General features: G+C 43.0%; 1 protein-coding gene across 2 annotated transcripts; it reads left to right on the top strand.

Moving 5' to 3' along the window:
- The first annotated feature begins 1,765 nt into the window (after nt 1-1,765).
- LOC106587335 (myotubularin-related protein 10) lies at nt 1,766-26,341 on the top strand. 2 transcript variants are annotated; one of them, XM_014175641.2, is made up of 16 exons: nt 1,766-2,631; nt 2,811-2,871; nt 10,194-10,330; nt 11,334-11,406; nt 16,291-16,433; nt 20,363-20,456; nt 20,766-20,913; nt 21,311-21,398; nt 21,656-21,744; nt 22,021-22,151; nt 22,310-22,379; nt 22,720-22,790; nt 22,903-23,075; nt 23,389-23,559; nt 23,719-23,901; nt 24,014-26,341. In XM_014175641.2, exons 1-16 carry the CDS (start codon nt 2,575-2,577, stop codon nt 24,635-24,637), a joined length of 2,313 nt encoding a protein of 770 aa, XP_014031116.2. In that variant the 5' UTR covers nt 1,766-2,574; the 3' UTR covers nt 24,638-26,341. The 2 variants fall into 2 exon arrangements, with proteins under 2 accessions (XP_014031116.2, XP_014031118.1); XM_014175643.2 differs by having other exon boundaries at nt 10,194-10,343.
- Nucleotides 26,342-26,474: the final 133 nt, after the last annotated feature.

Below are 26,474 nucleotides of genomic sequence, written 5' to 3'. Positions count from 1 at the left end.
TAGGAAGGACATTCAACAAGCACAGCACCTACACAAACGGACTGATGATTGGCAGAGAGATAGATACTGATGATAAAAATATTGTGGGGGATGTTTTGTTAGACTTCAGTATGGCTTTTGACATTATCGATCATAGTCTGCTGCTGGAAAAACGTATGTGTTATGGCTTTACACCACCTGCTATATTGTGGATAAAGAGTTACCTGTCTAACAGAACACAGAGGGTCCATACAGAAATGATTTGTCGAGATCAGTGTGGAAGAACTTGACTGGCCTGCACAGAGCCCTGACATCAACCCCATCAAAAACGGCTGGAATGAATTGGAACGGCGACTGCGAGCCAGGCCTAATCGCCCAACATCAGTGCCTGACCTCACTAATGGTCTTCAAATCAAATCAAATTGTATTTGTCACATGCGACGAATACAACAGGTGTAGCCCTTACAGTGAAATGCTAACTTACAAGCGCTTAACAAACAATGCAGTTTTAAGAAAAAAACATGTTAAGTAAAAAATAGATAAAAATAAGAAATACAAGTTTAAAAAACAAGTAATTAAAGAGCAGCAGAATGGAAGCAAGTCCCTGCAGCAATGTTCCAACATCTAGTGGAAAGCCTTCCGAGAAGAGTGGAGGCTGTTGTAGCAGCAAAGGGGTGACCAACTCCATATTAATGCCCATGATTTTGTTACGTTGTTCGAGATGTTCGACGAGCAGGTGTCCACATACTTTTGTTAATATAGTGTATATCATACACACACCACAAACACCCTCTGTACATTCTTCCTTCCTGTGATATTCTGCTCTGTTTCCTCATTCTGTGAATCAGGAACTAAACAGCTTTGTAATCTAAGTTCAATGATCATGGATATGCTATCTATCTTCATGGTGATGACTCTTGTAGGAAAATGTAAAGGCATATTATTTCCGTAGAAGGAATTTGCAGTACTGACAGATTTTCAAACCCATCTAACCCCACTGCTTCCTCTTTCTTGGTGTAGGCTCCCCATATGCTGAGGGCAGAGGAGAGGATGAGGGGCTCTACTCACTTCTGAAGCTGACTGAAGTGAGAGATCCTGTGACTGCACAGAACGGAGCTGAAGAACATGCTGCTGTTGCTGTCGAGACCTATTCTGTAGTCATGCTCAATACTGAGTATGAGGCCTTTGACCCCCAGGCCACTCAGACATAATCCACCTGCTCCCTCAGGATTGGAGTGAAAGTATGAGTTACTAGCAGCCAATAGTTACTCATAGGATGTAGATAAAGTGAGCTAAAGATAATGTTTTCATGATTGGTCTTTCATATTGGATTTAGACCAGGATTGGGTGGGGCTGCCAGGGGTTTGTTTGGGATGAAGGGTGGGAGGGGTTGAGTGTCGGTTAAAAAAACATTTGTGATTCTTATTGATTGTACAGGTTATGTGACTCAATAAAAAACTTAGCTCACAAAAATGAAGTTACATTAAAGAGAAAAGGAGGATTTACTTTCTTTTTTAATTGAATGTTTTTGTGTTTATTCGTGCTCTACTGAACATTTCCACTAGATGGTGCTAGTGCTCAGAACTACTGTTGTGCTTACTGTTTCTCTGATATATAGTGTAATATGTGTGATTACCTAATTATTTTGTAACATTGAATAAACATTGCAGAAATAAAATGTACGTGATTTTTGGGGGGGGGGGGGTCCATGATACTCAATCATTGCAATATGAATTGGATTATCAATAGGCGACAGTGTATACTATACATGATTAATCAAATCAAAATTAGTCGTAAATAGACATAAATGAATGGACCAGACGGTGCTTGAGGAATCAAGAGAGTAAGATATAGCACTTTCTGGGGCCCTCCCTACCCTCCGTTGTAGGTCAAAAGCCCTTAAGTTTATTTTTTCTTCCTTTTTTATCTTAAATCTGAACAGGAGTCAGTTACAGTTGGTCCCAGATCTGTGCTTGAGGGTGCAACATAGACCGATGCTCCTCCGCTGTCTGTCTCCTCCCGAATGTAAACATGGCCGTTGTGTCCATAGCAAAAAGCATAGCAAAGCCTTGGATATAATGCTGCTAGCTAGCTTAAATACGAAAGTTGTCACTGCTGTATGCCAGCAGGGTTTACGTTGTGGAGTTCTTCTCTAGTAAGATTAGTGAATTAACTCACGGTCTGCAGCGAGGCGTTCGCAAAGTTCTGCGAATGGAATGCTTGCTAGTTAGCTAAAGCTAGCTAGGTTGTTTGACGAAGTAAAACTTGCTTGCTAGCAGCTAACTACAAGGCTAGCTGGCTACTAGTAACTTGCTCGCGAGGAGGACACCCAGAGCTCGCCAGCACAGTACAGCAGCTGTGTTGACACGAAACGAAAGGAGATACACAGCAACAATCCCAGCCTGATCCAGATGGGGAAATCTATCTCTAAAAATTGACTGTATTGTTGACTACTTCACATTTTCAGCAATTTATTTTTTAGCTGTTATTGTGCTAGCTAACGTACAAGTTAGTTAACGTTTGACATTCTTTTTTCACTGAAATCTTGGAAGTATCCATTAATCATCTTTAGTTATTGGACTCAAGCTATTAATAATGTTTTCTATGAAGCCCTTGAAACCAACATTTAAATCCTACCTTCTGCCTGTACAGGTGAGTAACCTTACTTGACTAGCAAAGTTACTCTGTCCTCAGTATACTAACAGTTACTTGCTATTACTGAGCAGTTAGCTAGCTAGGATTACTTGTTCAATTCACTAGCTATATGTTGTGCATAATTTAGTTAGCTTATTATAGACTAACAAACTGTCTCTGTTTTATATTTCATGCAGACTGATCTGAAAAAAACTCCACAGCCACCTATCAAGAAGTTAGAGGCCAAGTTACTTCCAGGTGAGTTTACTGTTCCCTCTGCCACAGCTAGCTTGTTGTTTCTGACTGTTCTATTTGTAACTAACAATTATGTTCTGAATATGTAGAGGCTACATAAATTAAACCACCCATCAAAATATCCCGCTCCTGAAAAATAACCAGTAAAGGCTGACCTCATCCAGCTATAGTCTTTCTTCTCATGCTAAGGTAGAAGATGATTGATATTTCAATGACCAGCCAGTGAAAACTCCCATATCTCTTCAGCTAAATGTAATTTCTTGTTTTGAATGTGTTGTCTATCAGTGCACCTCACTTGTGGTTTTCCCCACAGGTCTTTGGCATCCCTTATTGTCGCATCATTAGGCTGTGGTAATCTCATCCAACTGAAAGTCTATTTTCTCTGGGCTATCTCAAGTCACCATGGCAATGCGGTGCCTGCCTGGCCCCCTTTTCATCACTGCAACTAACTGTGCATAATTTAGCCTTAGTTAACAATGGGCTGGTTCAGATATGCCTCCTGATTTTGCAGTCAAATCCCAGCTCAGAGAGGATGCGAGTTGGTTAATGACTGTGTCTTAAGGAGGTTACAATAAGAGATTCACAAGGGTATTTCCTGTTCACAGAGCATCGGTCACTGAAAACTATTTTTTGCCTTTTGTGTGTTTTTCTTCGCAACTTTGAATTTTTAATGCGTGGCAGGGCCTCAGGTTTGTTTACTTTTTTCCATTTTGTTGGCAGTGTTTGTGTGTGAGCTGAACTGACACCCAACCTCTCCATATTACATTTTTCTCCAGTGTATTAAGATAAACAAGGAGACATTTAAAGAGAATGGAAATAATGAAAACTCTATATGTGTCTAACCACCACTCATTAATCTGTGTACAGGGAGGGGCCATGACCCTCCACTCAATTCATGTTGCCCCCCCATAAACTATTGTTGCAAAAAAGCCAACAACATTCTTAAGCATTTCGGTTCATTCATGGCTGTTCTGGAGGCGGAAGCTCACTGATATAATGGAGCAAGATTGAGAAACACTTGACCATATAACCTTGAAGTATCATTAGGCCTATATCTGAGTCTGAGGACAAGTTGTGAATCAGAGGTTGTGCTGTGGGATGAATTTCCCTTTGAGGCGTTCACTCCTTATAATTAAGCAACAGAGGATGGACCTTCCTTCATTCTAAAATAGAAGTGCCTTGCCTGGTTGTTCTTACGCTGCTGAAATAAAAGCAAAACCTCTCTCTTGCACTCTATTGCTATTTCCTCTGCTTTGCAGGGCTCTACACTGACTTAAATTGGAAAATGTTTGCGTACACAAATACATTTAGGAGCACAATGACTAATATTTGATGTAATAAAACTAGAATCCTTCATTTTTTTAAATTGCACAGCAATATTTAGGCGCATATGTGAGTAAAACTGTCCCACTGTATAGCCCTGCTTTGGCTGTATAGTTTTACCCTTATCTATTTCAGTTGATTATTTTAAGAGGCTGGTATGTTTTATAGAGGGATACCGGTTGTTCCTTGACTGGAGGTTTAGCTATTGTTATTGCTGGGTTCTGCCAGTGTGTTTCAATGAATGCTGCCAGTGAAAGTAAACATGACTCACTCACGCAGTGCCACCTGGCCTTGCTTTACAAAATACCATAGTCACCTCCTCACCCTCAACCTGACTACGAACAGTTTAGCCTACATTGAATCTCAGGTTTGATTTTACACTATGGTCTATGATCTGATCTTTAGTTCATGGCTCTGTGAGGGTGGCCCTGAATGGATAGACTTTGGCTTTATTTGTGGGCATCCCAGCTCCTCGGTAGTGTTGCTATGCGACTTGAATGTGACCCATTCAAAAGGGTCTCTGATTGAATGATCCATTCAAGTCCACACCAAACTGACCAGACAGAGGACCACAGTGGGGCTAACTCATCTCAGCAAATCATCTCAATTGTCCTCCTCTCTCTTCTATCTTCCCCTCTCTCTCTCTCTCTCTGTTCATCTGTCCTCCTCCCTTAATTTCTGTAGTTCTCTGTTTATCTCTCTGTCCTCCTCAGATTCTCTCTTCATCCCTGGCTGGATCCTTTGCTGGGTGCCCACCTCTAATTAGTGAACTGTCTGGTTGGGTTTCTCCCTCTTCTCTCTGAATGTTTTTCTTTTTCTCCTCCTCTAGGCCTAGTTCTCTCACCCCCACACTCTCTCTCTCTCTTTGTATGTGACCTGTGTTTCTGGAGTGTGTGTTGGTGTCCAAACATAGACGACCAACATTGACTGTTTTGTTTAGGCTCCTCGCTGACACACTGTCACCTTTATGACACACGTTCATCTGAACTGTAGACATCTGTAATGATAGTTAGACAGGTACTGTAATAGATGCTGTTGTTTTCTCAGTAGGAGAATGTGAGCTGAGGCCTCTCCTGAGGCGGTGGAAAAATGTGCCTAGCAGCGATGTTTGCATGAGGCAAAGCTAACTCTCTGTACTCCCAAACACATTCTCACCTCTCTGGCCCACATACTCCTACTGTCCTCAGTCTCTCTTCACCACTTAGTTTGTCAGCACATGAGTTCTGCTCCGTTAATCACACAAGCTAGGCTAATATGGGCAAAGTCATGAGTTTCTCAAAATGACGTGTCGCTATCCATCAGCAATGTGATGGTGTTACTGGCACACTGTACTCTACTATTGTACAGGTGGAATGCTGAAGCATATCTGTCCCTTTAACTGCCATCTTTGTGTTGTGACTGAGGCATTTCTCCCTGGTCTCGTGTGACTCAGAGGATTGTGATAATCACTGTATACGGAGACCATGTTGGGTCTCTGAGCCTGTGTCCCTCACCACCAGATGTCCAAACTGTGATCTGGTCTGCTAGGTGCTGTACACAAACACAGGTGGCCTGCTTTGAAAGCTTCAAAACCCCAGGAAGCAAAGCAGGTTGTGGTTAGTTGGGTCAGTTGGCAGGAGTGATCACATGAATAGCCCTATTTGATTTAGGGTTTTGTGGACTTAGTCAAGAAGGAGAACCAGATCCTAGGAAGTGTTTGTTTCCACCAGTATGGTTACAGGATATACATGTTTTTGACATGCCAATCACACACAGGATAGGCCTTGTGATTGTTCTGAATCTGTGTTACTTCTGGTCACATGATAGACCACGACCTTGGCCAACTGACATTTATCTGAATAGGCACTGAAAGTAGCCAACTCTGTGATAAACAGAGAGTGCTATGATGTAAGCGGTTGATGACATGACCACAGTACTGTTTGTTAGATGTTGTGGTAACCCAGGTTACTTACTGGCAGAGTTGCAGTCCAGTGGGGGTGAAAGGCTGCAGTCCAGGCAGTTACTGTACCCTTTGTGTCAGACCTGTCAGCATTCTGCCTTCACAAAAGAGTTGTTAATTCATCAAGCCAGCAGATTATTAGACCCAGTTTTGGAAGTAAACACAGTAGTGATGGATGAGGGTGATGGTGGGCAGTTGCTGACTGGTCCCACAATTACAAGAGCGACAACCTATTTCTTCAGTCTCTCCTCTGTCTCTGTTCCTTGTCTGATCTTAATCCATGCTGTGAAACATGACAGTAGAACTCCACCCTACTATCCCCACTCCTCATCTTCAATAAGACTCACAGGCCATAAAGTTTTATTGTTACATTCTTGTGCATACATTAAACAACTTGTGATGCAGTGACATGGGTGATATAATGTAGCTTGTAAACAATGTTTAACATGGAGTACAGGCAAGAACAAATAGGCCTAGCCTTGGGCGTAATTCATAAGTAACATGTTCACGTTTGTTTATTCGTCATATACAAGGAGTAGCCTACACAGTGCAAGATTCACCTGCAAGTCAGCATTTCATTGCACCGTGTACTCCATGTGTATATACAGTTAAAGTCGGAAGTTTACATACACCTTAGCCAAATACATTTAAACTCAGTTTTTCACAATTCCTGACAATTAATCCTAGTAAAAATTCCCTGTTTTAGGTCAGTTAGGATCACCACTTTATTTTAAGAATGTGAAATGTCAGAATAATTGCAGAGAGAAGGATTTATTTCAGCGTTTATTTCTAGCATTGCCATTAAATTGTTTAACTTGCGTAAAACGTTTCGGGTAGCCTTCCATAAGCTTCCCACATTCAGTTGGGTGAATTCTGGCCCATTCCTCCTGACAGAGCTGGTGTAACTGAGTCAGGTTTTTAGGCCTCCTTGCTCGCACACGCTTTTTCAGTTCTGCCCACACATTTTCTATGGGATTGAGGTCAGGGCTTTGTGATGGTCACACCAATACCTTAACTTTATTGTTTCTAAGCCATTTTGCCACAACTTTGGAAGTATGCTTGGTTTTTTTTCCATTTGGAAGACCCATTTGCGACCAAGCTTTAACTTCCTGACTGATGTCTTGAGATGTTGCTTCAATATATTCACGTAATTATCCCCTTCCTCATGATGCCATCTATTTTGTGAAGTGCACCAGTCCCTCCTCCAGCAAAGCACCCCCACAACATGATGCTGCGACCCCCGTGCTTCACGGTTGGGATGGTGTTCTTCGGCTCGCAAGCGTCCCCCTTTTTCCTCCAAACATAACGATCGTCATTATGGCCAAACAGTTCTATTTTTGTTTCATCAGACCATAGGACATTTCTCCAAAAAGTACGGTCTTTGTCCCCATGTGCAGTTGCAAACCGTAGTCTGTCTTTTTTATGGTGGTTTTGAAGCAGTGGCTTCTTCCTTGCTGAGCAGCCTTTCAGGTTATGTCAATATAGGACTCGTTTTACTGTGGATATAGATGCTTTTGTGCCTGTTTCATCCAGCATCTTCACAAGGTCCTTTGCTGTTATTTTGGGATTGATTTGCACTTTTCGCACCAAAGTACGTTCATCTCTAGGAGACAGAAAGCGTCTCCTTCCTGAGCAGTATGACGGCTGCGTGGTCCCATGGTGTTTATACTTGCATACTATTGTTTGTACAGATGAATGTGGTACCTTCAGGCATTTGGAAATTGTTTCCAAGGATGAACCAGACTTGTGGAGGTCTACAATTTGTTTTCCTGAGGTCTTGGCTGATTTCTTTAGATTTTCCCATGATGTCAAGCAAAGAGGCACTGAGATTGAAGGTAGGCCTTGAAATACATCCTTAGGTACACCTCCAATTGACTCAAATGATGTCAATTAGCCTATCAGAAGCTTCTAAAGCTATGACATAATTTTCTGGAATTTTCCAAGCTGTTTAAAGGCACAGTCAACTTAGTGTATGTAAACTTCTGACCCACTGGAATTGTAATACAGTGAATTATAAGTGAAACAATCTGTCTGTAAACAATTGTTGGAAAAATAACTTGTGTCATGCACAAAGTGGATGTCCTAACCGACTTGCCAAAACTGTAGTTTGTTAACAAGAAATTTGTGGAGTGGTTGAAAAACAAGTTTTAATGACTCCAACGTAAGTGTATGTAAACTTCCGACTTCAACTGTGAATGTACGGTCAGGCTCTAATTTGAGTGTACGGTCAGGCTCTAATTTGAGTGTACGGTCAGGCTCTAATTTGAGTGTACGGTCAGGCTCTAATTTGAGTGTACGGTCAGGCTCTAATTTGAGTGTACGTTCAGGCTCTAATTTGAGTGTACGGTCAGGCTCTAATTTGAATGTACAGTCAGGCTCTAATTTGCTCATAGACAATGCAGTGTATAATCTAAACGAATGCATCAAAAGGAACCAGCTAAATAGAAAGTGACAGATTACAGCTGGGCTGAATGGGTTAAAGTCTTGCTGACTCTGAGGGAAAAACTGTCATTTTGACATGTGATGATCCTGTTTACAGTGCTGGGCCTGGTTCTCTTTGGCTGTTCCCTGCCTGTCCTACGGTAACCCTCTGCAAAGCTGCTCCAGCTGTTATAGTTTAGCGATGCTGTAGTGTCACTCACAACCATACTGCCACGATATAAAACGAGAGGGAATCACCACTGCACTGCATTCATGTACTAGTCTATCATACAGTCTCTTCTACTTTAGGTCTTCACTTCATGCAATTGTAAATTCATGCTTAATCTATCATGAAATGCCAGGATATTTGCACTATGCAAAGGTAGCAGCTGCATTCATTGAACTGGTCATTGTTTAGATTTGAAGTGTTTAAGAGAGACAATGGTTTGTCATAAACATTCATGTCCTTCAATGTTGCCAGCGAGGTTGAGAGCTAATTACTGTCAGACCTCTTAGGTCCCTGTTCAGTGACACAGGAAATGGCAACATCAATAAAAACAACATGAATGGTTTAGTCTAGAAAGTTAAGGCCTAGTTTAGGACTGGGTACACCTGTCTTTGATGAAGAGGGGTTTTGATCTGGATGTAAAACTTGAGAGGAGGACCTCGATCCATCAAGCAGCCTTACTAACCAAAGCAGTCTTTGTCCGTTTGAGGCTGGGCTCAGTTGAAAGTTTATGCTGAGTTCTCAGTTTTCTTAATGGCAGATTGTTTTCCCAGGAGGAGGACAGCTAGGCCCACCTGATCCCCATTCTCTGGCTTATGGGGTTTTCCTGGCAAGCCTGTAGTGCATGGGCTGAGTCTGTGAACTCCCACTGAATGGCCAGAGAGAGAGAAGGATCCTGGAGTAGAAACAGTCAGCAGTGTATGTGACTCATCATGGGCTCTTTTTTTTTATATTGAAAAATATATACCTCTTGGAGCTGTGTGCATCTGGGCTATGGAGGTAATTAAAAACATCTGTTTGTGAGGAGGAAAGTAAAGTCCTGTAAATGGAGGGAACCCTCTTTGGTTCAGACACCAGGTTGTTGTCAGGCTGTGGGTGTTTGTGTTTTGTCCTGAGATGCTACTGGAACCAAAGAGGGGTTAAAGAGTAGAGATCACAACGGGTAACTAGGCCTATAGGTTAGGCAACAGACAGTGTTGTGTTGACCTCCTCTGTCATGAAGAGGTCTAGCTATTCTATGACAGGTATTTCCATCACCCTGACCCAACGCCTCAGACTGGAATGTGGGATCATTAGAGCCAATTCGAGGGCCTGAGAGGAGAAATGCACAGATCACTCTCCGGCAGCGTAACAGGATGCCTCTGGCTGGATGGCAGAATCCTGAATGAGACTAGGAGATAGACATCTCAGTATGTATGTGATCATTCCACTTCCATAGCACATTTTCCCAAGCTTCATTCATGTCATATTACTCAGCCATCAGCCCATGTTTTGTTTCATTGCTATAAGACTTAAAATAACTTTGGTTAACACTCACACCTTCAATTTCTGTCCATTTTAGGCCTATGTTTTCTACCTCTTTTCTTTGAAACCTAAATGTCATGGTTCATGTTACTTCCTGTTTGTCATCCTCAGGGGAGATTGTGGTGAACGAAGTGAGCTTTGTGAGGAAGTGCATCGGAGCAGATGGCAGCCATGGTGACCTGTGGGGGAAGCTGATATGCACCAACTTCAAGGTTTCCTTCATCACCCATGATGCCCTCCCCAAGCAGGTATATTTTCAATGTGAGTGCACTCCATTGGAGGCTGCTGAGGGGAGGATGGCTCATAATAATGACTGGAACGGCGAGAGTGGAATGGCATCAGACACATGGAAACCGTGTGTTGATGTATTTGATACCATTTCACTGATTCCGCTCCAGCCATTACCACAAGCCCGTCCTCCCTAATTAAGGTGCCACCAACCTCCTGTGGTACACTGTGTGCCTCTCTCCCAAAAATGACTGTAGCTCTATGGGCTAGTTATCCAGACACGGATTAATCCGAGACAATCTCCATTACAATGTATTTTTAGTCCAAGACTAGTCTTAATCTGTTTCCTGGGAGACTGGCCCTACATGATCACACCTGAGTTTATTGGAGAAAGTGTGGTCAAGGCTGTCACATGATAAGCAACATGTGGGATTGGCCTGTTGTCTGTCGTGAAATAACCATCAACAAAAAGGTTTGTAAGACACTGGTGTCTTTCTTCCAGTGTCAGATGTTTTATGTAACTTTCCACCCTGTGCTTTTAGACCACCTGTTTTGTGTTAAGCTTATTTTGATGCCTTCACCTCTTAAACAACTTAAGTGAGTCATCCCAGATCTGTTTACTTGAAAAACAAAAGTTTATAGGACTCGTGGAAGGATTGCACTGCTCTGGGAAATCAGCCTTGATCTTAAAGGTCCTCATTGATGGCAAAATTGTGGATTTGCCTTTCAGTGCAAATGGGGTAACTTTTAGATTCACACATTTGCTCGAAAGTTGTCAATGATCTCCATTCATCAGCTGATTCCATGTTAATCATTACTTTTCACTGAAATACAAAAACGACAGTATCATCATCAGTGTTCCTGGCAGAGCATTTCCAGATGGTTCAAATATTCTCCTCTCAGCTGTTGATAACATGTGGTGCGCTCCAATTAAAACCTCTGGTCTCCCTGGAACTATTGTGTGCTTTTCCCCCAGGTACCTCCACTCCTCACCATGTTGATCTCTGTGTTCTGTTCTCTCAGAGGTTCCAGGTTGCCAACCGTCTGCTTGGAGAGCACGATGTTCCCCTGGCGTGTGTGGAGCAAGTGGTGACAGGTAAGACCATGTGCTATTATGCTAACCATGGTGATGAGATGCCAAACAAACTCAAACAGCAATCGCCACCAAAATATAACTCTCAGTGGAAAGTAGCCTACTCATATGACACTGGCAGTCCCTTTAGTCCAGAAATAAAGAGCAGTTTAGGTCCTGACAGGTAATGTTTTTTTTTAATAGCCTGTGTAAAATAAATTACCTATGAAACGCATTGCCCCCCACGATTCTGTCTTTATGACCGATATAATGGATTTTGTAAGACCCCCACACTTCTTGGACCGCTGCAGCTGTAATGCTTCATCTACACCCAGCTGTTGAATTATGAATGCACAATGGACAGGTTGTGCTCTCCTCCTTTGAAATCCCCATGAATGTTTTTTTTCTGATGGCTGAGGGACCAGTCGGACCTCTCAGATCCAATCACGTCCCATATGGCTGACCCCAGTCTCTGTGTTTAGGCTGATACCAGGCTGATTTTTGACACACACCATTGACTTAAACCAGTTTTGGTGACTGCCTGCCTGCTCCCCCTGGTCACCGATCCATTTCTAGTATCTACATAGATGAGGTCATAGCCCAGACAGAGGGCCCTGGCTGAAAAGCCTGTTCCGGATTAACCTTGTTTGTGTAACTCATAGCCTCGCTCTCTGCTGACATGGCTGGGAGCGTGGCGCTGTTGTGCTGAGCTGATAAAGCATGAAGCAATGTTTTCTACTCAGTACGCCCTCAACAAAGGTCCTTTATGAGAGCCTTGGCTTGGCAAAAACACTGACCCAACACTCCACCCACCACAAACCGAGAAGAGGCATTGGTCTTATCCTTGTCTGGTAAGGTAGTGAAGGTGTGTGAAGGTGGTGGTACACAGGCCAAGATTAGATTCCTGGTGTGCCATGGAAACATGCAAATCATCCCCTTCTGGTTCTAAGATCATTATATACTGAACAAAAATATAAACGCAACATGCAACAATTTCAAGATTTTACCGAGTTACAGTTCATATAAAGAAATCAGTGAATTGAAATAAATTAATTAGGCCCTAATCTATGGATTTCACCAGTGGTGGAAAAAGTTACCAATTGTCATACTTGAGGAAAAGTAAAGATACCTTTATAGAAAATGACTCAAGTTAAAGAGAAAGTCACCCAGTAAAATCCTACTTTAGTAAAAGTCTAAAAGTATTTGGTTTTCAATATACTTAACTATCAAAAGAAAATGTAATTGATCAAATATACTTAAGTATCAAAAGTATGAATCATTTCAAATTCCTTATATTAAGCAAACCAGACAGCACCATCTTCTTGTTTTTTGTTTATTTACAGATTACCAGGGGCACGCTCTAACACTTAGACATCATTTACAAATAAAGCATGTGTTTAGTGAGTCCGCCAGATCAGAGGCAGTAGGGATGACCAGGGATGTTTTCTTGATTAGCGTGTGAATTAGACCATTTTCCTGTCCTGCTAAGCATTCAAAATGTAACGAGTACTTTTGGGTGTCAGGGAAAAGGTAGAGTAAAAAGTACATACTTTTGTTTAGGAATGTAGTGAAGTAAAAGTTGTCAAAAATATAAATAGTAAAGTAGCTAGCTACTTCCAGACACAAATAAGAGAACACCTCACTCTGACTATTTTACTCACCCAAGCAGGGCTGGTTATCCAAAGTGTTTGTGACTGTAACTGTGCTGCTGGCAACAATAGCCAGAATTAACAATGTCCATTGAGAACGAAAAACGACTATACCACTTAGCTAAGAATGACGTGAATAATCAGGTTAATAAACGTTGGGTAGTTAGTTAGATTATAGTTAATATACTGCCTATCAAGTTCGATGTATAATTTGCAAACTAACGTTAGGTTACGTTAACTAGCTAACATACCGGTACATACTGTTGTAATGCTGTGCGGTTCTTAAGGATAGCATAACTAACAAATTGTCAGCCAACATAACGTATAACGTAACTTATTTGAAGTCATTACTTTATAACATTGCTCAACATTTGTCAAATCAATGAATTTGTATCTTAAGACCAATAAGCATACTACATACATACTCAATAAATGTATTTTGTCTTTTCTGAATGACGTATCCACTCACTGACGCTCCCTGCCGGTCCGAGCGGGTCCCGTTTCTGCTCTGTTTAGTCGGAGTGTGGGGCTCCCTGCCACGTCTAACGCAACCTCGGTCTCCCCAGGAGCAATCAGCAAACGGAGTTAGTCGTCCCGTCCTTGTCGCCAAATTGTCAGAGGAAGAGAGACTGCAGATTCTTTCAAACAACAATTTTATTACAAGATTTGCAAAAATGAAGCAATCAACCATCACTAATAGTCAGAGTTGAAAGCTCTATGAACAGAGTTGGCTCTCAGCTTTTATAGAAAAGTTCAACCTCTTTGTTTATGTGGCAGTTAGCAGATGTGTGCAAACGGGTGGGGAACATAGTGTATAAAAGGTGTTTAGTTTGTCTCTGTAGATAGCTGACGTTGCCACCATTGTCTGTTCTTTCCTGCAAGTTTCCATACAGAGGAGTTCCTACAGATAGTACAAACGGGATGTCACATACTGCGGTCGCACCCAGCTCTTATCTGTACACCGAGACTTATAACTGTCCCACAAGACAACAAGCCTGCATCAGTGGAAAAAACACTATCATATAACAATGGACAGTTATCTAAGTCAAAACAGCATAGTATGTCTAATTTAGTAATTTTCCACGACAACATTACTACAGCCAGCATGCCAATTGCACACTGTCAACTTGAGACATCTGTGGCATTGTGTTGTGTGACAAAACTGCACATTTTAGAGTGGCTTTTTATTGTCCCCAGCACAAGGTGCACTTGTATTTCAGCTCATGAGACATGGCACCAACACTTTACATGTTGCGTTTATAATGGAAAATGTTTTACCATATGTAATACTCGAGGAACCTCTGAAAAAGACTATTCTGTATTCAGAATAACATAAGTATATTTAGAGTATTACCCCATAAAGGGTCATCCGAACATGAAGAATGAAGTTCCTCATTTGTTTTTAGACAGCTCAGGTCTGGAGGATCAATTTCACTTCCTACTTGGTTGAATTTCTCTGAAGCTCTGTGGTGACATAGATAATCAGTTTTTCTGTGGAATCTTTGGTCACTCAGCTGCCCACTTCCCACATGTACATTACCCCACACTATACTAGTGTTGTCCCAGATCTGTACTGTATGTGCTTTAGCCCAACTTCTCTAAAAAAAACATTAGGCTTACAGACCTGGGACCAGGCAACTACTGTTACTATTTGCTTATACATTAGCCCTAATATTGTGTGCACCTTAGCCACGCTCAAGGTACTAAACGATATCATAACCGCCATCGATAAAAGACAGTACTGTGCAGCCGTCTTCATCGACCTGGCCAAGGCTTTCGACTCTGTCAATAACTGCATTCTTATCGGCAGACTCAACAGGCTTGGTTTCTCAAATGACTGCCTCGCCTGGTTCACCAACTACTTCTTAGACAGAGGTCAGTATGTCAAATCGGAGGGCCTGTTGTCCGGACCTCTGGCAGTCTCTATGGGGGTACCACAGGGTTCATTTCTCGGGCCAACTCTTTTCTCTGTATATATCAATGATGTCGCTCTTGCTGCGGGTGATTCCCTGATCCACCTCTACGCAGACGACACCATCCTGTATACATCTGGCCCTTCTTTGGACACTGTGTTAACTAATCTCCAAACGAGTTTCAATGCCATACAACACTTCTTCCGTGGCCTCCAACTGCTCTTAAATGCTAGTAAAACCAAATGCGTGCTTTTCAACCGTTCGCTGCCCGTACCCGCCCACCTGACCAGCATCACTACTCTGACTGGTTCTGACTTAGAATATTTGGACAACTACAAATACCTAGGTGTCTGGCTAGACTGTAAACTCTCCTTCCAGACTCACATTAAGCATCTCCAATCCAAAATTAAATCTACAATCGGCTTCCTATTTCGCAATAAAGCCTCCTTCACTCATGCCGCCAAACATACCCTTGTAAAACTGACTATCCTACCGATCCTCGACTTCGGTGATGTCATTTACAAAATAGCTTCGAATACTCTACTCAGCAAACTGGATGCAGTCTATCACAGTGCCATCCGTTTTGTCACCAAAGCCCCTTATACCACCCACCACTGCGACCTGTATGCTCTAGTCGGCTGGCCCTCGCTACATATTCGTTGCCAGACCCACTGACTCCAGGTCATCTATAAGTCTATGCTAGGTAAAGCTCCGCCTTATCTCAGCTCACTGGTCACGATAACAACACCCACCCGTAGCACGCGCTCCAGCAGGTATATCTCACTGGTCATCCCCAAAGCCAACACCTCCTTTGGCCACCTCTCCTTCCAGTTCTCTGCTGCTAATGACTGGAACGAATTGCAAAAATCGCTGAAGCTGGAGACTTATAATTCCCTCACTAACTTTAAACATCAGCTATCAGAGCAGCTAACTGATCGCTGCAGCTGTACATAGCCCATCTGTAAATAGCCCATCCAATCTACCTACCTCATCCCCATATTGTTTTTATTTACTTTTCTTCTCTTTTGCACACCAGTATTTCTACTTGCACATCATCATCTGCGCATCTATCACTCCAGTGTTAATTTGCTAAATTGTAATTACTTCGCTACTATGGCCTATTTATTGCCTTACCTCCTCATGCCATTTGCACACACTGTATATAGACTTTCTTTTTTTCTAATGTGTTATTGACTGTATGCTTGTTTATTCCATGTGTAACTCTGTGTTGTTGTTTGTGTCGCACTGCTTTTCTTTATCTTGGCCAGGTCACAGTTGTAAATGAGAACTTGTTCTCAACTAGCCTACCTGGTTAAATAAAGGTGTTTTGTGTTTGTTCCTCTCAGTGAACGATGCTAAGGGGAAGCAGAAGGTTCTGTGTTCCAACCAGAAGCTAAAGTTTAATCCCACCGAGCTCATCCTTTACTGCAAGGACTTCCGAATCATCAGGTTCCGCTTCGATGAGGCTGGGCCCCAAAGCGCCAAGAAGGTTTGCGATATAAGCTTTCTGAACAAAATGGACACTTTTGATGTATAAACACTATATAAATGTACATGGTGTTGACTCTTGAATTGAACCTGAGGCTAGATACCAGCCATCTAGCATGGTAATCCTCCAACTCAACTCTGCCTCACCACTACAGTGGATTAGTTAAATGTAATGTAATTAGTTTCTAAGAGGATTTCACTGGTAATTCACTGTGGAGTGGAATGCCTCTGCTGTCAGTATAGCTGTTCCCAAAAGACTGCCACTGTCAGATTTAAATATTTTTTAATCATCTCTTGCTAGCCTACATGATTATCAGCGTTAAGTCCCATTATGTGAGTATGAGAGCAAACATGCTGCCAATGACACTAGTTAATCCTTTATTTTGGATGAGTAAGAATGCCATGTGTACTATGTCCTCTCCCAGAAAACCGAACAGGACTGTATGTGTATGGTAACCCCATTGACAAACACACTGAGGAGGCCCTTCTGGGGCGATGTAGGCTACCCTGTAGGCTGCCCTGTATCCTCCTTTCTGTGCTTTTCCTCCCCTCTCCACCCCTCTTCTCCCCTCTTCTATTTCTGACAGCAAAGCCAACAAACAGGCCTGGTAAGAGCATTCACCTGGAGTATTTATTTTTATTTATTTTTATTTCACCTTTATTTAACCAGGTAGGCTAGTTGAAAACAAGTTCTCATTTACAACTGCGACCTGGCCAAGGTAAAGAAAAGCAGTGCGACACAAACAACAACAACACAGAGTTACACATGGAATAAACAAGCGTACAGTCAATAACACAATATAAAAAAAGAAAGTCTATATACAGTGTTACCGAGCCCTGTGGGCCTGTTGAGCTCATTCTAGACAATGTGATGCTGTGTTCAGTGAGAAGGAGCCGGGTAAGAGGGAGAAGGAGCCGGGTAGGAGGGAGAAGGAGCCGTGTAGGTGGAAGAAGGAGCCGTGTAGGTGGAAGAAGGAGCCGTGTAGGAGGGAGAAGGAGCCGTGTAGGAGGGAGAAGGAGCCGTGTAGGAGGGAGAAGGAGCCGTGTAGGAGGGAGAAGGAGCCGTGTAGGAGGGAGAAGGAGCCGTGTAGGAGGGAGAAGGGAGCCGGGTAGGAGGGAGAAGGGAGCCGGGTAGGAAAGGAGCAGGGTAGGAGGAAGAAGGAGCCGTGTAGGAGGAGCCGGGGAGAAGGGAGCCGGGTAGGAGGGAGAAGGGAGCCTGGTAGGAGGGGAGAAGGGGAGAAGGGTAGGAGGGAGAAGGGAGAAGCGAGCAGGTTAGGGGGGAGAAGCAAGCAGGGTAGTGGAGAGAAGGAACCGGGTAGGAGGGAGAAGGAGCCACCCTGGATATAACCTGCAAGCCCCTTGGAACATATGAACCGGATAGAGAGGTTTTAAAGTCACCACAAAAAACATCCAGGGAACAAAACATGCATTCAGCCTTCTAGTTTCTGATCACTCTGCAACCACAGATGCTGTTGCACCTCAGGTTCTGGTCCAAAAGGGAATTCTGTGTTATGTGGAGTAAGGCCTCCAAGAGTTCTTAGCAGCAGCCCTGAGTCCTCTGCATGGCCGTGGCAGGGAGACCGCAGACCTCAGTATATCTTCCTGACAGCCTGCGTCTATGTACACACGTGACCTTAGATCTCCAGCCAGAGCGCATGGTGCATGCCACATGGGAGCAGTTTGTCAGAGAAAGGGGGAGGTAGCGCTTGAAGGGCCTCAACACACACCTGAAAGATATTGAACTAAGAAGTAACTGTTAACATTACCTGGCTACTCTGCCTTCCAGGGCCTTTTATTTTTTGGGGGGGTTTGGTAACTCATGACAATTTGATTTGTTGTGTCTCCTGGTTGTTTCTGATTACACATGGTGTTTTTTATGAATGGGTGTTTCTGCTGTAAGTATTGGAATGGTACGGAGTGGGATTTAACTGCACTTCCTGTGCCTATTTCTATATGGGGACACACAGTGTAATTACTGTGGGGAGCTAAACCAGGGCTTGGTCCTTGTTTTTCTTTGTGACATATGGAATGAAGCCATTCTATAATAGCTTATTATACCAAAGGAATTTACAGAGTTGGGAGCAGTCTCTCAAATATACACAGGCACATACATACATACATACATACATACATACATACATACATACATACATACATACATACATACATACATACATACATACATACATACATACATACATACATACATACACACACACACGTACACACATGCATGCATGCATACATACCATTTCCTTCCTTGTGTCCTGTGTTTTAGTCGCAGCTCCTCCAATGAATGGACAGCATTGTGTAATTCTATGCCACTGCCACCGATGGAAAGCTCCAAACGCCAGACTCAGCCCTCTATCCCAATAGAAATAGGCGTTCTGCTAAGGTTTGCTTTCCTAGGTTTCACTTAATTGAAATCCTGGCTGCCACGCTTAAGTCTGAATGCTTGTAGCAACTTAGCTACCCAGATAGTCCCAAGGCACACTTACAAATACATGAGTATGGTTCCATGGTTGAAGTCTTTCAAATGTTTGCCCTTGCTTTTCAACGTTTGCCTTTTATTAGAAATAGTGAGACATACCCTTCAAGGTGCAGAAAACATGACTTAGTGCCTCAGCTGTTGAGAATGTCTGGGCTAAATAATACATTCTGCTGTTTAAATGGTGGGATCTTGTAGTAAAGGTAGAGGCCTTGGCTACAAGGGGCACAGCTTGAAGTGTTATTGAAAATTCCCAAGCAGATTCCTGAGTCTTTAGCCAATAAAATCATCACCTCCAAATGAATAAAAACAACTCCTGTAAAAGGTGAACAGAAAAACACTCTGGCCGTGGTCAGCAGACTCCGAGGCAGCCAGAACGTGCCTCAGAGTGCATTTCAAAGACACAACTCATTGAAAAGGGACAGAATATCCTATGGAGTCACTGAAACCTGTCTCCATTCACAGTACAGAATTATCTGCCGTCACATCTTAAAGATTCTAGCAGACCATCTCCCTTAGATTGTATTGTTGGGGCCATGAGATTTTCCAGACTCCCTGACCTGACAAGTGGTGCATTTCCATACAGGATTTACCGCAGGGTTTTACCAAAAAGTCTAAGACTTTTCTGTTTCCATCTATGTGTGCCGGCACCCATGTCTCATTGGGCCATGGCTCCGGCAGATCTGCTCTCACCTGGGGCCAAAGCCAGGCCACTGCTACTTTTCAGCCTGCATTTACATAACAATGGTTACTATGAACTTTAACACCTCACAAAGCAACTGTTTTGATTCTTCAGAGGTTGTTTATTCTGCTCTTTACTAGTCCTCACTGCCAGCCTTAGCTATGGAAACAATTTCCCTAGTATAATATAAAGGCTGTAAAGGCGTTACAGTCAAAAAGCAGCAAAGGAAAACTTCCAGGCTCGTATAACTAGGCCCTACAGTGCATTCGGAAAGTATTCAGACCCCTTGACTTTTTCCACATTTTATGTTATGTTACAGCCTTATTCTAAAATGTATTAAATCGTTTTTTCCCCCCTCAACAACCTTAACACAATACCCCATAATGACAAAGCAAAACAAGTATATATATATTTTTTTATTTGCTAAGATTTCTAAAAACTTGTTTTTGCTTTGTCATTATGGGGTATTGTGTTGAGGGGAAAAAAACATATATATTTATTTATTTCTGTTTTTTATTTTTAATACATTTGCGAAGAAATCTAAACCTGTTTTACTTTGTCATTATGGGGTTTGTATGTAGATTGCTGAGGAAAAAATATGAATGTTATCCATTTTAGAATAAGGCTGTAACGTAACAAAGTGGAAAAAGTCGAGGGGTCGGAATACTTTCCAAAGGCACTGAATGTACTGTATATTTGCCTGGACCTGTTCAGTTCCTTCCTTTTGAAGTCATGTGTTTGCCCCACCCTGTGATTTAAGGTTTGCCTGGCCATCGCTCACTACTCCCAGCCCGCTGATCCCCAGCTGCTGTTTGGCTTTGAGTACGTAGGGAAGCAATACTATGGATCCTTGGGTAGGTACACAGTACACTACTTAATCATCTGGTTCTGAGTGAAAAGGCTTTGAAACACCCTTATTCCCCGTGGCCTGCCAAACTGTTCTAGCTATCAATAGCATCCCCACTGTACATGTCTTGACATGTCAGGAACCTAAAGGAAAACATGCCGAATACACTGTTAACAGAACAATGTGATCAGTTGAGTTTTGTTGGAACACCGGGGCATCAACAGATATTTACAATTGTTGCAATGTTTGAGTTGAAGGAAATACAGCAAGCAGGTGTGTGTCCTTAATTAGCAAGAACTCACTGCTACATGTGCAGGGGAGCGAGTTAATGGCGTCGATCCCGGAGGAGGACTGCAGATGCCCCTGTTTGACCGGCCCTCTGAATGGGACAGAGAGATCAAGAGAACAGGTGCAGCAGAGTGGAGGGTGTGCTCCATCAACGAGGGCTACATCGTCTCATCCAGGTGGGGCCCACATAGTTTAGGGGAGTGGGGAGGGAGGGTTACTGCAGGCCTGAGCTCATTTTCTAAATGACATCATGGATTATTACCAGATTTGGATTATGATTAACATAGCTCATTAGAGTGTCATAATCCTCATCAGGCAGAATGGTAATAATTTATGTAACACACTTAGGTAATGGCTTACATTGACACTTTATGTAATAGAATCTTTGTTGAGATGGAAATGTAGTAATTGCTTCACTTGCTGCCACAGAGTTATTTCTTTTCATATTGTGGTGAACCATTCAGAATCTGCTGTGGCTAATATGACGCCTGACTCAGTGACATCAAATGTTAACCTTTTGCCATTTGGAGCATCTCTGTAATGCATATTTCCTTCTTATATTTCTCTCTCCAGTCTCCCAGAGTACTTTGTGGTCCCAGTGTCCCTGGCGGATCAAGACCTGAAGCAGTACTTATGTTTTTTCACTGCTCACCGCATCCCTGTGAGTGGCCAGCCTCTTTCATCCCCAAAAACAACAGCTTTTGCTAAATAAAAGCCTTTCATGCTGTTTTAGACAGAATTCTCTAGACCGACTGTTTCTATCAAGTATTAATGACTCCGATTTGTTAAGTGCTTTGAGAGGAGTGACTATGCATTTGAGCGTATGTGAGTGTTTGTAAGTGAGAGAACGAGGGAGACCGTTTGTGTGTGACTGCTGAAACATGATAAGGTGGTGTGTGTTTGTGTGTGTTTCCTTAGTTGTGGTGCTGGAATCACCCCAACGGGAGTGCCCTGGTGCGCATGGCCAGCATCAGTGACCCACTGCAGCAGAGGAAGCTGGACCAGAGGTATAATAAGACTGAATGGAATATCAATGAATCCATTTATATTTGTTGATGTTTTCTTATTGTTTACTACCATCATATGTTTTCAATTTCCTTTCAAATAGTGTGATTATCATGTCAGCACTGTGATTTGTTATTTTGGCATAACTGACAAGTGAGATTGCCAAACTATTCTGTCCAGACTCGCAGTACCAAAGAGAAGTAAATAAACTGCTTGTCAAATAAACATTGCTGTTAAGACCATTTCCAACAGTCTTTTCCTGCTCTGTGCTGTGGTAGGATCTGTAGTGCCATAACAAAGAGCCACCCACAGCGCAGTGACGTCCTCAAGTCCGACCTGGACAAGAACCTGCCCAACATCCAGGACATCCAGGCTGCCTTTGTCAAAGTGCGGCAGATCTGTGTCATCGGTAAGTCGGAGGAATTGAAATCAGTCAATCAAATAAATGTTGTGATCTATTTGTTCATTTTTTTATGAAGGCACTTTGTTGTTTTTAGGATTTTATTGCTGCTCTTAGGGATTCTGAAAGCTCTTGGGATGTTTGACTGTGTGTTTGTTTGTGTGCAGAGCCCTTTGAGGAGTCTGAGGAGAAGTGGCTGTCGTCCATGGAAAGCTCTCGATGGCTGGAGTATGTCAGGTATGTACAAATATTTAGACGCCACTGGCCCAGAAGGTTGGCTCACCGTGCTGTTTGCACTGGCATTGCCGCTGTCCTGCATGAAGTTTCATTTAGAAAAGTACTAGCATTGATAAACGTTCCTGCTGGTTCTCTCTCTACCATCTGGTATATATATATTACTCATTTTATTTACATTTTTTAATGGTGGTAATAATTCATGAAGAAGTACAGGATAATTTTGGTTGGACTCAACTTTTGGTCAGAGTTAATGAATGTCGAACTTAAGATGTATGTGTAAATGTTACATATTTGTACCTAGAGTAAAGTCAACTGTATCCTTTCATATTCCTGGCTCCAGGGCCTTCCTGAAGCATTCAGCCGAGGTAGTCTACTTGCTGGAGGGAAAACATGTGTCTGTCATTCTGCAAGGTAACGAAATACATGGTTTTGTTCTTTAGTTGTCTGTCTCTGTCTGTCTGTCTGACCTGTATTTCTCTCTTTTCTCTCTCTCTTCTCTCTTTCGCCTCTCTTCTCTCTCCAGAGGAAGAAGACAGGGACCTGAGCTGTGTGGTGTCCTCTCTGGTACAACTGATGCTGGACCCTCACTTCCGTAGCCTCACTGGCTTCCAGAGCCTGGTGCAGAAGGAGTGGGTGATGGCTGGCCATCGCTTCCTCGACCGGTGCAACCATTTGAAGAAGAATGACAAAGAGGAGGTAGGCTTAGTCTATTTGCATACTTGACATGGAGCTTGACATGGAGATGTACTTTGAAATGTTGTCATTGTTTTTGTGCCCAGTGATTTTAGTCATTTAGCAAACACTCTTAACCTTAATTGCTCCTGTAAGTCTCTCAGGATAAGTACCTTGCTCAAGGGCACATCAACAGATTGTTCACCTAGTCGGCTCAGGGAGTCAAAACAGCAACCTTTTGATTACTGGCCCAACGATTTTAATCGCTAGACTACCTGCCGCCCTTAATCACAATATTCTCTACCTTTCCCCCTCTTCCTCTCCTACATCCCCTCAGTCTCCTCTGTTCCAGCTGTTCCTGGACTGTGTGTGGCAGATTATAAATCAGTACCCAGCAGCCTTTGAGTTCACTGAGACATATCTGACTGTGCTCAGTGACAGCATGTGGATCCCTGTCTTCAGCACCTTCCTCTTCAACTGTCCCCAGCAGCGCACTGAGAACAGCATGGTGAGGAGCTCACACACAAAAAGCCACAAACACAGGAAGTTCCCCCTTAACATAGTTGCGGTTGTATTGAACTCCGTCAACCCACCTCTGATATGATACAGCTCAGATCTGTGTGCAGCTGTGTGCAGTATTAGTAACCTTACCTGTCCTCCTCTACAGGACTTTGCTAAGAGTAAGTGCATCCCTCTGGGGGAGGAGAAGGCCCTGCGTTTCCCCCCTGTCTGGGACTGGTCACAGCAGTTCACCCCCAAAGACCAGGCCCTCTTCAACAACCCCATGTATGTTGGAAAAGGTGCCACCTGTGTTCAGAACGGAGCAGTGAAGTCCTTCAGACGCACCAAGGTCAGTTTGCTCGCTTTGTTTGAGAATGCAAATGAATACAATGAAAGAGAGAGTTGTCAACTAACCCTAACCCTAAATAACTTGTAAATGAGTGTGTTCCTTTCTCTTCCAGAAAAACTACAGTTCTACACTCCGAGGGATGCCCTCTTCCCTGAGGAACATCCTGATGGACGGCCATGACAGCCTCACCCTGACCAGGCGGAACTCCCTGGTGCCGCGGCTCAAATCAGACTTCTCCCAGATCAGAGAAGTGGTGGAGAGCCCAACAGAGCGCTTCTTCAGGGACTGGGTCTCTCGGCCCGCAGACCTACAGGGGATGCTCATCCCCCAGCTCCTGCCTTCACACCTGGCCCTGTGGAGGCTCTACTTCCTGCGCTGGGTCCCTGAAGCCAGCATCCCCAAGGGCGGCCCTGTAACCGCATACCACAAGCTCTCCCAGCTGGCTGATGAGGTAGAGAAGCTGCAGAGCCAGCTACGCCAGTACAAGGGGGCCACTCCGGCCAGCACCCCGACCTCCAACCCCAGCGCCCCCCCATCAGACCACAGCAGGATGTACTTTAAGGCCTGTTCCACCCTCGAGCCCTCTTCAACTCCAGAGTACCTCAGCTCCTCCTTCCCCTTCTCTCCCGTGGGGAACATGTGCCGCCGCAGCATCCTGGGCACTCCTCTCAGCAAGTTCCTGAATGGGGCAAAGATATGGCTCTCCACTGAAACTCTGGCCAATGAGGCACTCTGAGGTCCCGTGGCTAAAGTTCTCACTCAAATCAGTGTTTTTAGTCCAGAAGGGATGTCCTATCATGCTAGAGGCCGGAGGCTAGCTCAGTTGAATGTGATGATGTGGCTGTTTGTTTTTGCACAAGATTATTCATCTTTACTTAAATTGCACATTTCTTCAGGGGTTTGCCAGGGTTGCTCTCTGTAGGAAGTGAATTTTGATTTCCAGTTTCACTGTCTAGTTTTAGATTCAGTTGAGTACGTAGAAGAATGTTAGTGGAATATGATTTTGTAGTGACATTGATGTAGTGCTGATGACACTTTGCGAAGGAAAAAAGGAGTTATGAGGAGGAGTTAAATCTGTGGTAGACACTTATCGCTTTATTTGTATCACTTAATATAGTTTAGTTGTATTTCTAGAGACCTTCTGGTAAGGTACTGCATTATTTCTAGAATGAATAATAACCAAATCATGAATAGTGAAAGGAGAAGGACAGACGGGGCTATTTAATATTAGGCCTTCTTGCAGGAAATGATCTTCAATCACACAACACACCAATAAAATGCCAGGGAACAGGCACTGGAAAATGTCTTCACCGTTTGAGACAATACATTTGTGGACATTCATCAATCAACTTTTTCCTTGATGGCTTTGGCATTGAAATGCATCCGTTTCTGGACATGTATGATTTGGCGCTGTGGGCAGAAAAGAACCGCTGGGCAGGCTGGATACCTGTCCTATCATTACTGTACACCCACACAGCCTGAACTGATGCTGCTAATGGCTGGACGCCGCCTGAACTGATGCTCAGACAATCGGCATGTCTATTCACCATAGTCAGTTGATGTGTTTCAGAGTGGGTTTGAAGTGGAGACATGTAAACAGTTGGAATCTGTTTTCTCTAATGAGCCCTCATTGCTCCTTCACCTGATATTAACAAGACAAATCCCAAATAATAAGTGAAGCTGTATGAAATAAGTGAAGCTGTATGAATAAGAAGTGAAGCTGTATGAAATAACTACTGGTAATGGTGGTGGTTGTTTGAATCATGAGAAGGTGAAAATAATATTGGCAAATGTACAGTTTTATTGCTTGAAATGACTTATTTGACTATTTTCTAATTATGGTACTTACTGATTTTTAGCCCCTACTTTTAGTTTATATTCCTTGTTTTACTTTACCTTGTTTTACTTTACCACTAATTCACACCATTGGTGCACTCAGCACTGTTATTGTATAACAATTGTGCTCTTCATTTGACACAATTTGATATTGATCAACAGTGCACATATTTATTCAGTTATGCAAATGGTCTTAAACAGGAATGTAGGAAATTCCTTTTTAGATGGAAATTTGGGTTACTTACTGTGTTCAATGTACCGGTTCACTTCTATCACTTATTCCACTATGCATGTTGTTACACCCAGAGTAATGACATTAGGAGAGACTGAGTACTTCAAAAGCTGCATCTGGAAGCCAAATTTAAGTGCTTGATCTGAAGTACCATGTTGGGATTAATGTTATGTTGTACCTTTGTGCTCTGTGGAGTATCAATGTGTTAGGTCAAGTTTGGAGATACACATTTAATGCTTGCAGAACACTTGTTGGAAAATTGAGGGTTCTGAAGTGCAAAAGCACTGTCAACACTGACCACAGGGGATCACAGCTGTAAGGCCAAATGTCAATGTTAAAGAATTTAGAGCAAATAAAAATGCTAACAATTTCTGAAGTTGTTGTTTTTTTATGGGGGGGAGTTTTGTGTGAATATTCTTGTACTCAGTATTTCATAGACACCCAATAAGATGGCTACAACGCTTGTGACTGGACTGGATTGCGAAGCTGTCAAAATGAGACGATT

This window comes from Salmo salar, chromosome ssa26 (assembly GCF_905237065.1).
Source record: "Salmo salar chromosome ssa26, Ssal_v3.1, whole genome shotgun sequence".
In the NCBI taxonomy this organism is placed as follows: Eukaryota; Metazoa; Chordata; class Actinopteri; order Salmoniformes; family Salmonidae; genus Salmo; species Salmo salar.
The sequence above is the reverse complement of the archived record's forward strand: the minus strand, read 5'-3'. Positions and strand labels throughout refer to the sequence as shown.